The sequence below is a fragment of the Cucurbita moschata genome, unplaced genomic scaffold (genome assembly GCF_002738365.1).
Source record: "Cucurbita moschata cultivar Rifu unplaced genomic scaffold, Cmos_1.0 Cmo_Scf00037, whole genome shotgun sequence".
Classification (NCBI taxonomy): Eukaryota; Viridiplantae; Streptophyta; class Magnoliopsida; order Cucurbitales; family Cucurbitaceae; genus Cucurbita; species Cucurbita moschata.
This window is the reverse complement of record NW_019268553.1, coordinates 1,378,210-1,393,029: the sequence shown is the minus strand read 5'-3', so window position 1 is coordinate 1,393,029 and position 14,820 is coordinate 1,378,210. Positions and strand designations below refer to the sequence as shown.

The following is a 14,820-nucleotide window of genomic DNA, read 5'->3' as shown; positions in this document are numbered from 1 at the left end:
TTTTTTTTTTTTTTTTTTTTTTTTTTTTTTTTTTTTTTTTTTTGTCGGGGTTTCCTTTTCATTGATTACTCTCCATTGTGTAGACACTGATGAAGAATTGAAGGAATGGAAAACCAAGTTTGAAGAAAGAATTGCTATTTTGGAGTCTAAAGTAAGCAAGTTGGAGAGGGAGATGAATGACATGGAGACAAAGAGTTCCTTTCTTAAGCAGACAATTAATGAACATATATGGGAGATAAGCAAGCTTCAAACAGAAGCTGAGGTCAGTCATCTTTGAAGCAAAATTTTAACAATTTTCTTCTTGCTTTTTACCACAAGAACGAATGGCTATGCATTGCCTTCAAATGTAGAAGAAGATGCCTCAGTAATTCTTAAACTTCTACTCCAGGTGCACATGTCATTGAAGAATGAACGTGATTCTAATATTGAAGAACTTTTTGCAAGGCATAATCTTGGTTCTGTGCCAAATACTTCCTTTAGTGACGAAGTTGCATCCAACCTAACCAATAGAATAAAATCAAGACTGGTGGACCTTGACAAGGATATGCAAGATAAAAGGGTAACTTTCTTGGGACTTTATATTATCAAAGTTGGGGAATGATTTAGTATAGAACCAGTTTGTATCGGTTTTTTAAAACCGTTTCTTGAGAACCAATATAATAAGGGAGATGGAATTGCAGGTTTCAAATGATGTTGAACTTAAGACAGCGTGGGACTGCTACATGGGTGCAAATGATCGATGGAAAAATATCGAGGCCCAAAAACATGCTAAAGCTGACATTAAAGTGCGTCTGAAATGATTTTGAAACTTCAAAAACTATATGTTGTTTACTCTATTAATTGACTTTATGCAGAGAGGAATTGTGAGAAGGATTGAAGCGAAGGAGAGCGAGCGAGATTCATTTGAACTTCAAATTTCTCATGTTGATCTTTCTCACATTGATGAAAGAGAAAAAAATATGGTTGGTAGTAGTTGTCCTACTTCAATTTTTTAAAATTTGGAATTGCATAGTTTTGCTTGGAAAGATAAATGAAGATGATCACATATGGACATCATCTCTTGGTTATTGCAGCAAATTGAGGTCGAGAGAAAGACAAACCAGCTTGCTGAAAGAGAATTTGAATCAACAATACGTCAAAAGCAAAGTGATCTATATGGTATTGAGCAGAAAATCAAGGCTGTTAACAGAGAAAAGGACATAATGGCTGGTGACTCTGAGGACAGAGTAAAACTTGCTCTCAAGAAAGCGGAGTTAGATAATCATAAAAAGAAGCATAGAAAGATGTAAGTGAAGTATCTCTTTCTGGCTTATGTTTCATACCATGTCAGCTTCAATTGCAAATGTTTATGCTTTTGCTTTTCTTTCCTTACTTGTGTCTTCAGAATCGATGAGTACAAGGACAAAATTAGAGGAGTGCTGAAGGGGAGATTGCCTCCAGAGAAGGATTTGAAAAAAGAAATCACTCAAGCACTCAGGTTCTTTTAGTTCTATCCTCAATTCCTTTTCGCTATCTTCCCAAAGGATAATTCTAAAGTTGAATGCTTGACTGGATCAATTCTACCACATATACGATATTTGTAGATGATTATTCTGTTTACTTCAACTGATGAGGTGCTACAAGACAACTCTCTAACCTGTTAAAATAAAGAACTGTGGAACGATATAGACCGTATTTATAATTAAGGATCATGTGAGAGGCATGAAATTTGTTCAATTTCATATCTATCCCACTACATTCTGTGTCATCGTATTTGCTTGGAATGCATATTAAGATGAAGGTTTTTTGTACACACTGTTTACAGCCGGAGGACGGGGTAGCTATGCTATAAGGTTTCTGTTGTTTATTTGTTCTATACTTGGAAATATGTTGTTTGATCTTACATGGTTTGGTATGTTATATATAAATATTTAATTCTTTATTGCCAAGACATAATATCCTCCTTGGTAGAATAGTTGGGTTCTGCATTAAATTATTGGCCAAACCAATTTCCTGAGTTCTCAAGCATATCATTTTTGTACTTAGTGATTATCTATCATTTTTGAGTCCCATATTGACTTGGTGGCGTTCCCCCTTTCTTCTTTTCTTTAGCTTTTAGAATTCGGATGTTAGTTTAAAAAAGATTGGTCTTGTTGGGTGATAGAATAGAATGCGCTCTATAATCTTAGCAACAGGCACGGCCTTACCTTCCTTTCAAAGAGCAAGCTTAATCTTCTTCTCTTATCTCAGGGCTGTTGGTATGGAGTATGATGACCTAAATTCTAAATCTCGTGAAGCCGAGAAGGATGTGAATATGTTGCAGATGAAAATACAGGAAGTTAATAACAACCTTTCCAGATATCAAAAGGAAATGGAGTGTGAGTTCTCCGTTCTGTCAGTATTTTAGGAATGATACCATTCATAAATATTTTCTCTTCATTTATATTTTTTTATGTTTGTTGTTGAATTATTGTACGAAAATGGTTTTTCTACTTTTCTTTTATTTCATTCGTGTTTTAAGGTTGATTTGTTATTATGTTAGTTTCAATTTGTTTATGGTACCTGAATATTTATGCAACATGGGTTTGCCCCATTAAAGGAACCTGCTAAAAGAAAATCGAAGAAAAAGTCTTCACATAATATGTCTTTAAATTTACAGTTCCAATGAATTTAAATTTTTAGCAAGTATTTGTGTCGTAAATCTTTTATCTCCCAACCAACCCGCACCGCTATAGCAATACAATGATTTCTAAATCCCTCCCCCGCTTTTTCATGTCACTGGATACCACCATCCATTTTTCTCTATACAAGACTGTTTGATTGCAAATGTCTTTTCCATCAATTGTTTTTTGGTTTGATGCAGCAAGAAAGAGATTTGTTGAATCCAAACTCCAGTCCTTGGATCCACACTCTTTTAGTGTTGATTTGTATCTCAAGGCCTTGGAAGGGGCTAAGGAGAAAAAAGATGTGCAAAAAAGGTACAGTTGTGGCCTTAAACTTCATGATGCTGCAATTTTGAGATTTTAATTTTTATTGATCTATTTTCTTTCTGATTTTGATTAACAAGGTTTTTGGTGCATTGCCTGCAGCAAGTACAATATTGCCGATGGTATGCGTCAAATGTTTGATCCATTTGAAAGAGTTGCCCGTGCTCATCATGTTTGCCCTTGTTGTGAGCGCCCCTTCACAGCAGAAGAAGAAGATGAATTTGTTAAAAAGGTTGAAAACTGTATCTTTCATGCCTCCGATTCTTTTTTCCACCTGAATGCTCTTATGCTTTTTCCTGCACATTTTTCCTTATGATTCATTCTTCTGTATCTTTAAGTAGTTCTTGATCTTCTTTATTTTGGTATTTTCTTTAATGTGAATTGTATCTACCTGGTAAAGTTTTTCACTTGAATGTTGCTTTAACTCGGCCGAGTTATTTCTATCTCCTGAAAGTCTCTTTATTTATTGGTTTTTGATTGGTCTTTTCTAATTTCAGCAAAGAGTGAAGGCTGCAAGTTCTGCTGAGCATATGAAAGTGCTTGCCATGGAGTCTTCCAGTGCCGACTCCCATTTCCAGCATCTGGACAAGCTCCGCATGGTTTTTGAAGAATATGTCAAACTTAGCAATGAAACAATTCCTAAAGCAGAGAAAGAACTTCATCAGCTTAACGAAGAGCTGGATGAAAAGTCACAGGCCCTTGACGATGTAATTGGCATATCACCTTTTATGTTCTGCCTCTTCTTCTTCTTCTTCCTTTTCTTCTTCTTCTTTCACTCAGGAAGAACACAAAAATAGAAATATAAGATATTTCAATTTGGAAAGGAGTAATTAATGACTCTTTTAATTCTTCTTTCTAGAGCTGAGAATTGATTTTATGAAAGAGTCCTGAATTCAGGTTAGCGAATATGCCGATTTCTCCTACTTGGCTGTGGTCTTTTGGATGGGCAAAGTTCGTTTTTGTGTAGGAAACCCTTCAGCCATATGCTAACAAGGTTTTTCAGTTGAGGAAGATCTTTGTCGTAGAATTAATTTCTTTTCCTTTTTTTTTAGAGGAAACGGAATTTCATTAAGATCTTTGTCTTAAGTTTTATTTATTTATTTTTGTGGAAAGTGGATAGGGACAAAGTCTTCTTTCAACTCAGTTGGATAAATTTCTCCTCAAATTGAACTAGTGTCAATTTTCCCTTGTTGAGAGAGAGGTCCAGACATAGGTGTTTCTTGTATACTGCGCATTCATTTGAGAAGGATGTAATGCCTACAAACAATGGCTGAAAAACTGACTTCTTGTATTAAAGATGTTTACAAGTAGCATGATGTAACCTATCTTTACCTGTAGGTGGTGGGCGTCTTAGCTCAAGTAAAGGCTGACCGGGACGCAATCGAGAACTTGGTGCAACCTATTGACACTGCCGACAGACTTTACCAAGAAATTCAAACTTGGCAAAAGCAAGTTGATGACTTGGTCTACAAGCTTGATTTTCGAGGGAAAGGTGTGAAAACAATGGAAGAAATTCAGTCAGAGCTGAATGCATTGCAAAACACCAAGTAACTAACTCACTTGATGTTATATCTATTGCATAAAATCATACTTTAAATTCTATTTGTTTACCCTTTAAGTCAATTACAAAGTGCTCTCTTCTTTCAGCTGATTTTTGTCTCTTTCTTATAACTGTAGAATAACTTTTTGTATTTTTTGGAAACAGAGATGGTTTACACAATGAACTAGAGAAGCTAAGGGATGAACAAAGATATATGGAAAATGATTTGTCCAACATTCAGATAAGGTGGCACACTCTTAGAGAGGAAAAAGTGAAAGCTGCTAATACTTTGCGTGACGTTAGGAAGGCAGAAGAAGAGTTGGACCGTCTGACCGAGGAAAGAGGTCAAGTCGATCTTGATGAGAAGGTAATTCTTTTTTCTTGCTCGAAAATAAAGGAAAATATGAATAAGAAAAACAAATTTCAAAGGTAAAAGAGGTCGAGGAGTGCCCGTGCAAAAAATGTGTCCATTCAAATATAATATAAAAGAACCAAAATCTGAAAAGTTATTCTCGATCTTGCAGTTCGCTCTAAAAATTCTCGATTTCCTCCCAAAGAAACAGCTTTGATATGAAGTAGAAATGGACAATTTTTTTTCCTCTGTAGGCTTTACTCCCATAAATATTCACATAAAGGATAGAATAAAGATATGTCAGGAACATTGTGTATATGTCAAACAGATACATAAATTATCTTGATAGCCTGTAAGCAAAATGATGCAGGGAGAATTAGGTTAATCTTGGATAATCCTAGGTTAATCTCCTTTTAGGTTAATCTTGGATAATCCTAGGTTAATCTCCTTTTACTATCTTTTTATGTACTAATCTTGCTATAATCTTGCAGCATTTGGCAGAAGCTCTTATCCCTTTGTCAAAGGAGAAAGACAAACTACTTAACGACTATAATGAACTAAAAGATAAACTTAATCATGAATACGAGGAGCTGGGTGACAAAAAGAGGAAATTTCAGCAGGAAGTCGAGACGCTTCTTAGGACAACTTCAAAGATTAAAGAGTACGTTCAACGAGTTTTCGAGTGATCTAAATGTCCTTTCATGCCCTCAAAGCTAATGTTTGGTTTGGTTTTACACTACAGGTACCTTGATTTAAAGAAAGGTGAGAGGCTAAAAGAACTGCAGGAAAAGAAAGCACAGGCTGAATCTCAGCTTCAAGGTTGTGACAGTAGGAAGCAGGAAATATTGGTTGAATTAAACAAAAGTAAGGACTTGATGCGGAATCAAGATCAATTAAGAAGGAACATTGAGGACAACTTGAACTACAGGAAAACAAAGGCTGAAGTCGATGAGCTTGCTCGTGATATCGAATCATTGGAAGAGCAAATTTTAAAGATCGGAGGGGTTTCAACTGTTGAGGCCGAACTAGGAAAACTGTCTCAGGACAGAGAGAGGCTATTGTCTGAGGTTTTTCTTTTCTTCTCCCTACAAATATGAAATCTTACTTATCTTTTCCATCTAGGCTGTGCATCCAATTAATATATAGTTACGTATTCCATTGATACACACGACTTTAATATCGATGCCTTGATCTTGTTTACTTTCACAAATTTTCTCCCACGCATTACTCGATAATTATATAAAGGTAGATAACATCCTGAATGGTTTTGTGTATTTATGTTGTAACAGCTAAACAGGTTTCATGGGACAATGTCTGTCTATCAAAGCAATATTTCAAAGAATAAAATTGATTTGAAGCATGCGCAATACAAGGACATTGACAAGCGGTATTTTGATCAGCTAATTCAGCTTAAGGTTTGATATATATTTTTTCAGCAGCTAATAGGTTCTGTTTTTTCTAATTTGGTTCCATTGATAACCTTAGTATTTAATGACAGACAACTGAGATGGCAAACAAGGACTTGGACAGATATTACAATGCCCTTGACAAGTGAGCCTTATAATGAGTTATAATTTTGAGGCTAAATTACGAGTACCATTGCTAAATTACGAGGAGTACCCGTTTCAAACTACTTTTAAAGTAGAAATTTGTTAGAATATTGGATGAAAATTTGGAGTTGGAATGATATACTAGTGACTCTAAACAGAGATTGGGACTTGAACGGTGTCACACCATTCCAACTCACCACCATACCCATTACGAGTTCCAGTTTCTATCCTAGATTCTAACGAGTTTCTACTTCTAGAGCAAGTCGATAATAACATTACTACTTTTAAAAGCTTAGGGGTATTTTTTAAACAAACATCAAACTTTTGGGGCATTTTTTGTAATTTAGCCTTATAAGATTTCTTTTATATATCAAGAATTGTGTTTTTTTCTTTATTTCAGAGCACTCATGCGCTTCCACAGCATGAAAATGGAGGAAATAAATAAAATTATAAGGGAGTTGTGGCAACAAACGTATAGGGGACAAGATATTGACTATATAAGTATTCACTCAGATTCTGAGGGTGCAGGAACTCGTTCATATAGCTACAAGGTCCGCTAGCTCTCTATTACCGCTGCTTTCTTTGTCGGTCTCTTTTTTATTATATATTCAATGCTAGTCATGTATTGTAATGGCCCAAGCCCACCCGCTAACAGATATTGTCCTCTTTGGGTTTTTTCTTTCGGGCTTCTCCTTAAGATTTTAAAACGCGTCTGCTAGGGAGAGTTTTCACACCCTTATAAAGAATGCTTCATTTTCCTCCTAACCAATGTGGGATCTCACGTGTATACTGTTCAGGTTCTCATGCAGACAGGAGATGCAGAACTAGAAATGAGAGGAAGGTGCAGTGCTGGTCAGAAGGTAGGGTCCAATTCTATCCCTCTGTTTATAACTTGCGCTTTTCCTTTGAGGAATTGATCTAATATCATAGTTACAGGTTCTTGCCTCTCTTATAATTCGATTAGCATTGGCTGAAACGTTCTGCCTCAACTGCGGAATACTCGCTCTAGACGAGCCAACCACCAATCTTGATGGTCCAAATGCCGAAAGTCTTGCTGCAGCTCTTCTACGGTATCGATATACACATTCGTTTATTTCGTTTTGATTTTGCTTTGATGTATGGTTCCAACCTGGTAAAAGAACTGTGCTGTTGACTGTTAAGATAGTCGAGCCGAACATAATTTGCCTTTGCGACCAAACGTATGACTGGTAGGGTGCCATGTTTTTCTGCAGAATCATGGAGGACAGGAAAGGGCAGGAGAACTTTCAGCTCATAGTAATTACACACGACGAGCGTTTCGCTCAGCTAATTGGTCAGAGACAGCATGCAGAGAAGTATTATCGTGTAACGAAAGACGACCTGTAAGGCTCTCACTACATATGTATATGTGTGTGTATCAATTTGGTGTATTTGTAGTGTTATTTGCACAGATTTTATTCTCCTTATTCTATTGCTAATTCTGCTTTACAGTCAGCATAGCATAATAGAAAGCCAGGAGATATTTGATTGAAGCCATGGAAGAATGTTAGTACTTCATTTGAATGGTGAAGCAACGGGTTTGTGTGGGAATGGTCAGGACGTCACTGGGCGGTGACACAGAAACATGACAGGCAACTGAAGAAGCCATAGGGACACCTCGGAGTGGATGGGCAATTTGGTCTTTTCTGCCCTTTTCACCAACCTCACCTGATGCTTACGTGTACCAACCCCATCAATCAACTTGCAAGTGTACGCATAACCACTGTACTTACCCGCACCTGATCACCTACAGCTATACTTTCAAAATGTGCATTACAATGGGAATTTTTTAAGTACATATATTATGAGATTGTTCTCAATTGTAATTATCTTAGAAACTCCTTTAGAGGAAGGAATTTATACCTTTTTAATGATGTTATATTATGTGATTATGTGGCTGCAACGTGGACATGTAGTAGTAAATTATGTTTTTTTCTTTTACTTAAATGATATTATCAAAATTTAAAAAAAAAAAAAAAAAAAGAATTATGTTTTTCTTGTACGTAGGGAATTTCAATAATTGAGAGCTTTGTCTTCTTAAAGATAGGTTGTTCGAGTGGAAATTTCTTTGGGGTGATTTTTTTCTGACTGCATGTGCCACTTGTTTGAAAAACGAAAAGTCTGGGTTTATTCGATTTTTGGCCCTTACTCATGATTTTATAGAAAAGGAATAGAAAACTATTTAAAATATGTTTTACAATATTATTGAAAATGGAAATTAAATCTATTTTCTTTTTGAACTTTTGTATTTTTTTAGTTTTAATCAATGAAAAAATTGAAAAAAAAATTGGAGGGAAGGGGGGAGAGGAAATTAGGATCCTCACCGTACAAACGATCAAACGATCTAATTTCCCGCGCTGAACGTTAAGAAATGGCTGAACAGTCGACACGTGTCACTCTTATGGTCCATGTGGGCCCCGCATAACTCCCGGGTAGAATGCACGCTGCTTTTACCAGATCCACCAACCCCCCCTGAGACCACATATCTCATCACAGATAAAACGTCGTCATTAAATCTCAACCGTCCATCACACTCCCATTAGAGCCTATATAAACTCCCTCCATACTTCATCTTCCTCGACTCGCTCATCTGAAACATACAAAAATCCCCATAGCCACTTTCAAATTCGAATCTCAGAAGAAATAAAGTATAGAAGTCGAAACGAAAGTTCCATTTCGTTTCGTTTGAATTCGATTTGATTTCTTTTTGTTTGGTCATTTTTTTATTCAATTTTGATTAGCAATGTCTCTATTAGTAGACAAAACCAGCAGTGGCCGTGAGTACAAGGTCAGGGACATGGCGCAAGCCGATTTCGGTCGCCTCGAAATCGATCTCGCCGAGGTTGAAATGCCTGGATTAATGGCTTGCAGAACTGAATATGGAAAATCGCAGCCTTTCAAAGGAGCAAAAATCACCGGATCTCTTCACATGACGATCCAAACTGCCGTCCTCATCGAAACCTTAACCGCTCTAGGCGCTGAGGTCCGTTGGTGCTCCTGCAACATTTTCTCAACTCAGGATCACGCTGCCGCGGCCATTGCTCGCGACAGCGCCGCCGTGTTCGCTTGGAAGGGAGAGACTCTGCAGGAGTATTGGTGGTGCACGGAGCAGTCCTTGGATTGGGGCCCCGACGGTGGTCCGGATCTCATTGTCGACGATGGTGGCGATGCTACGATGTTGATCCACGAAGGAGTGAAGGCAGAGGAGATCTTTGAAAAATCAGGGACGCTACCGGATCCTTCTTCAACTACCAACGCCGAGTTTCAAATCGTTCTCACCATTGTTCGAGATGGATTGAAGACGAATCCTAAGAGGTACCAGAAGATGAAGGAGAGATTGGTTGGTGTCTCGGAGGAGACGACCACCGGTGTGAAGAGGTTGTACCAGATGCAAACTAATGGAACTTTGCTGTTCCCTGCCATTAATGTTAATGACTCAGTCACAAAGAGCAAGGTAATAATTCTTTGGGTTGGATGTGTTGGATGATGAAAGTTTCACGTCTAGAATGATTATGGATTTAGAATGATTATAGGTTTATAATCAGGAATACTCTCTCAATTGTTACTAGACCTTTTTGGGAGCCCAAAATAAAGCCAGTTACTAGACCTTTTTGGGAGCCCAAAATAAAGCCAGTTACTAGATCTTTTTGGGAGCCCAAAATAAAGCCATGAAAGTTTATGCTCAAGTGTACAATATCATACATTGTGGAGAGTCATCTAATATAGTATCAGAATCATTCCTAAACTTAGCAGTGCCAATAGATTGGTAAATCCTCAAATGTCTAACAAAGGATTCGAGTCCGAGTCTTGATTAAGGGGAGACGTGCTTTGTTCGAGGGAAGGTGTTTGATGAAAGTCCCACATCAACTAATTTAGGGAATGATTATGGGTTTATAATCAAGTAATACTCTCTCCATTAGTATGAGGTCTTCTCGAGAAATCCAAAGTAAAGCATAGAGTTTATGCTCAAAGTAGATAATATCGTACCATTGTGGAGAGTCGTGCTTTGGTTATCAATTTTGTGCTTGAATCTGGCTGTTTTTGAGATCTTGTATGAACATTTCATGGACTGATTAAGCAATTACTTTGAATACTTGATGAAACAGTTCGATAACTTGTACGGTTGCCGCCACTCACTTCCTGATGGTCTGATGAGAGCTACGGATGTTATGATTGCTGGCAAGGTTGCTGTGGTGTGTGGCTATGGAGATGTTGGCAAGGGTTGTGCTTTTGCCCTCAAACAAGGAGGAGCTCGTGTCGTCATCACGGAGATCGACCCGATTTGCGCCCTTCAGGCATTGATGGAAGGCTTCCAGGTCTTGCCACTTGAGGATGTGGTATCACAGGCAGACATTTTCGTCACCACCACAGGCAACAAGGACATCATCATGGTGAGTGATATGAGGAAGATGAAGAACAATGCAATTGTTTGCAACATTGGTCACTTTGATAACGAGATCGACATGAATGGGCTTGAGACTTACCCCGGAGTGAAGCACATTACGATCAAGCCTCAAACTCGGGCATCATCGTGTTGGCAGAGGGGCGGCTGATGAACTTAGGATGTGCCACTGGCCACCCCAGCTTTGTGATGTCCTGTTCATTCACAAACCAAGTGATCGCACAGCTAGAGCTTTGGAATGAGAGGAAGTCTGGAAAATATGAGAAGAAAGTGTACGTTTTGCCTAAGCGTCTAGATGAGAAAGTTGCTGCTCTTCACCTAGGCAAGCTTGGAGCTAAGCTCACTAAGCTCAGTAAGGACCAAGCTGACTACATTAGCGTCCCCATTGAAGGTCCTTACAAGCCCGATCACTACCGGTACTGAAAGGACGGTGGGACGGGACAGTATCGATCGGGACGATCCAATTTTAAGTTGTTTTGTCAAAGATCAAATGGATTGAATAAGGTTGGGTTGGGTTGGGTTTGTGTGGGATTGGCTGCAATTTTCTCAGAGTGATGTTGCTGAGGACCAGTGGGATCCAAAAGCTGTGGCTACAATGTATGAAGTTCAAAGGCAATTCCAGTTAAACATCAAAATTCTTTTAACTTATCATAATAATTCAACACTACTTTTTACAAAACCATATAAATAAATCTTCATGCTCCATCTCAATGAACAAAACATCCTGGTTGATATTTGCTTCTGGGCGCAACAGTTGAAGGGATCCCAACAACAAGCTTCAAAATTACATTCTCAGAGTTAAATCACGGTACTTAATCTTTGAGATGCAAGAAGATACGAGTAATATAAAGCATAACTGAGATATGATTTAAATATTATTTTAGTCTCTAAGTAGGTGAACACAATTAAAGTCCACCCTTAGAAGTTTAAATATTATTTCAGTCTCTAAGTAGGTGAACACAATTAAAGTCCACCACTAGAAGATATTATCCGTTTTAGCCCGTTATTTTTCTACCCTCTCTAACTGAGTGGGATCTCACAATCCACCTCTTTGGGAGCCAGCGTCCGTGCTGGCACATCGCTCGGTATTTGCAGTGTCTGGAGAGGTTTCCACACCCTTTAAAGATGAGTTTCATTTCTCTCTTCAACCGATCACACAATCTACTCCTTTGTGGGCCAGCATCCGTTCTGGCACATCGCTTGATATTTGCAGTGTCTGAAGAGGTTTTCACACCCTTTAAAGATGGGTTTCGTTCCTCTCTTCCGTGGGATCAAGCATCTACTTTTCATATAGTTGTTGTTCACAAAATGTGATTCAAAATTTCTATGGAAAGCCGTAAAGAACAACATGGTAGACTACTTAGAGATCTGCTAAAAGTGATGCATAAAGGAGAGAAGCTTACATAGAATCATAGATCATGTAAGCTTAATCTCTAATCCTATCTTAGTCAGAGCTTAATCTCTAATCCTAAATTTGTTTAAACATCCCCAGAACTTTCCAAATATGACAGAGGATTCAACATATCTATCTACCCATGGAATTCGGTCCAAGACAATGTCTTAAGTTTGATAAGACAATCCAGAACAGTAGTTGTTATCAAGTCAGATATCTCACGACAGGTAGGGGTGATCATCAGTCAGTCGGAGATCATTGGTTTTGAAGGGCTTTGTGACACTGACCAACTCACTACATTGGTTCTCACTCGGTTCTACCGAGAAAACATTGAAAAATATGAAAGGAAGGAGGGATGAAACGACTGGGTTACTGCATATGACAATAGACAAAGAAGAAGAAATAGAGAAGAAGAGAAGAGAAAGGAGAAGGCCTGCATTCAACACATACATACGCACGTCGATCGACAGATTCAACACCGATCGAACCGGTATTCAACACCGATCGAACCGGTAAGTACACCGTCAGTTTTTTCAGGCCAGTTTTTTGGTGTTGTTTATGTTTGATCACCTTCACTCCCAGGAATATGCCCCAAGATATCTTCACCTCTCTCTCTCTCTCTCTCAATAGACTTGGTTTCATGAAAATTACTAGTTCTTCTCCTACTATTTTCCATGTACTTCACAAAAGTTGATTTCTTCACACCCACAATGTCCCCATTGTCCTAATTGTGATATACATTTCACAAGAGTCTCCAGAAAACTTGCCTTGAGAAAGCACTTTCAGCACATTTTCCAATACTAATCAGTTTCAGCACATTTTCCAATACTAACCAGTTGACGTCGCACTGTAACCGCACAACAAGTACCCCGTTAGCATATCTTGTGTTAGGAATCACAACTCTCAACAATGGTATGATATTATTCACTTTGAGCATAAACTTTTATGGTAACAATGGTACGATATTATTCACTTTGAGCATAAGCTTTCATGGTAACAATGGTACGATATTATTCACTTTGAGCATAAGCTTTCATGATTTTTCGCAAAATGCCTCGTACCAATGGAGGTAGTATTCTTCACTTATAACTCATGATCTTCCACTAAATTAACCAAGGTGGGACTTACTCCAAATAATCTTCAACATCATGTTTCGTTTCTTTCTCCAACCGATGTGGCACAATCACACCTCATCATGTTTCGTTTCTTTCTCCAACCGATGTGGCACAATCACACCTCATATACCTCATATCCCACGTTTCATATCTTTACATCCTCCTTATACCAATGAATCCCCATTTCCAGCAAAGAAAAAACAACCAGGAGGGAAAGCACTAAATGATTTCTAGTATAGTCGAGATCATAAAATCAGTACTTCCCTATTCCATCGCAGTAGATTTATCAATTTTAATAATCTATTAGGATTCCATCACACCCAGAAAAGAAAAATCAACGTCATGAAAGCGTCTGACATTCAAAGATGTTCTGATTTCATAACTCGACTCAACCCCAACCCTCATCACAACTTCAAATCAAGTTATCTTCTTCTTCTTTATAAACCAATAACTAAGTTGCCTGAAGATCTAAGAAGAAAAGCTTTCTTCATTCCTATCTTCTTCTTCTTTTAAATAGGAACAGAAGAGAATGATATCAGTTATGAACACCCAATTGGCCAAATTTAGGATTGCTAGACGAAATCACAGACTCCAGTCCACAAAATCCTTAAAACCAGAGAGCAGAGTCAAATCTCGAGGTTTTCCCCCACAGGAAAGCCCAGATCTCTCAAGAAATCAACAATGCACCACACTGGCACAGTCATTAAAACCCAGATATACCATTATAAAAAAAGACCACCAATAAAAATAATAAATAAATAGCAACTCTATTTCTCACCTTATTAGTGCCGTCGTCATCATCAAGTGTTTATGTCGTGCACATCTCTAGCACATCTGGTAATGACCTCGCAGCCTCTGTCATAAGAATTTGCTGGACCAGGATGGCATTCATAATATGAAACGCCTGGTCTTGAACAAGGAACCATGTCCCTCCTAAGGGTGTCATAGCTTATATACTTCTTCTGCATCATCAGAACTCTCCTACTGACTTCTGATTCCATTTCTGGCTCAGTCAGGCACTCCCCGATCTTCTGATTGCAAACCCCTTTTGCCATAACATCGATTTCACTGCCCTTCAAAGATCTAAGATCAAGAATCGCATCACAGAATGAGAAATGGGTTTGCAGGAAAACAAGTGGAAGAAGGATGGAAAAAAGGAAGAAGAGAGTGGGATTTGGCATTTTGAAGCTGTTCTTCACTGTTTCGTCTCCTTCTCCAGCAATATGGGCTCTGAATGTGAGATTTGGTTGAATGGTCATAAATAGTAAAGCTTTTTTGCCTCCGTTTTACCAAAAGTAAATGGAAACCCATAAGTTTAAAATGAAAATGAAACCTCTCTCTATCAACACAAGTTAGTTGTTATCCATTGTCAACCACTCCTCAGAATTCACAAAGACGAGGATTTTGCATATAATTTTATGACATGAAAGCATATTCTATAAACATAGAAATTTCACTTTTCAAAAAAAAAAAAAAAAAAAAAA

General features: G+C 38.0%; 1 protein-coding gene and 1 pseudogene across 1 annotated transcript in view; both read left to right on the top strand.

The window, feature by feature from the left end:
- Positions 1-8,288, top strand: part of LOC111432029 (DNA repair protein RAD50) — a 12,986-nt gene extending 4,698 nt beyond the window's left edge. Inside the window, exons 7-27 of the mRNA XM_023068819.1 lie at positions 84-262; positions 389-559; positions 681-785; positions 855-962; positions 1,074-1,285; positions 1,385-1,477; positions 2,230-2,357; positions 2,843-2,957; positions 3,069-3,198; positions 3,464-3,673; positions 4,305-4,513; positions 4,672-4,873; positions 5,350-5,519; positions 5,601-5,925; positions 6,148-6,273; positions 6,357-6,409; positions 6,809-6,959; positions 7,206-7,268; positions 7,345-7,478; positions 7,641-7,769; positions 7,879-8,288. Of these exons, the coding sequence (XP_022924587.1) occupies positions 84-262; positions 389-559; positions 681-785; positions 855-962; positions 1,074-1,285; positions 1,385-1,477; positions 2,230-2,357; positions 2,843-2,957; positions 3,069-3,198; positions 3,464-3,673; positions 4,305-4,513; positions 4,672-4,873; positions 5,350-5,519; positions 5,601-5,925; positions 6,148-6,273; positions 6,357-6,409; positions 6,809-6,959; positions 7,206-7,268; positions 7,345-7,478; positions 7,641-7,769; positions 7,879-7,918 (3,053 nt within the window). The 3' untranslated portion in view covers positions 7,919-8,288. The remainder of the gene's footprint in view (positions 1-83; positions 263-388; positions 560-680; positions 786-854; positions 963-1,073; positions 1,286-1,384; positions 1,478-2,229; positions 2,358-2,842; positions 2,958-3,068; positions 3,199-3,463; positions 3,674-4,304; positions 4,514-4,671; positions 4,874-5,349; positions 5,520-5,600; positions 5,926-6,147; positions 6,274-6,356; positions 6,410-6,808; positions 6,960-7,205; positions 7,269-7,344; positions 7,479-7,640; positions 7,770-7,878) is intronic.
- A 736-nt stretch (positions 8,289-9,024) lies between these two features.
- LOC111431769 lies at positions 9,025-11,476 on the top strand (annotated as a pseudogene).
- The last annotated feature ends 3,344 nt before the right edge of the window (positions 11,477-14,820 follow it).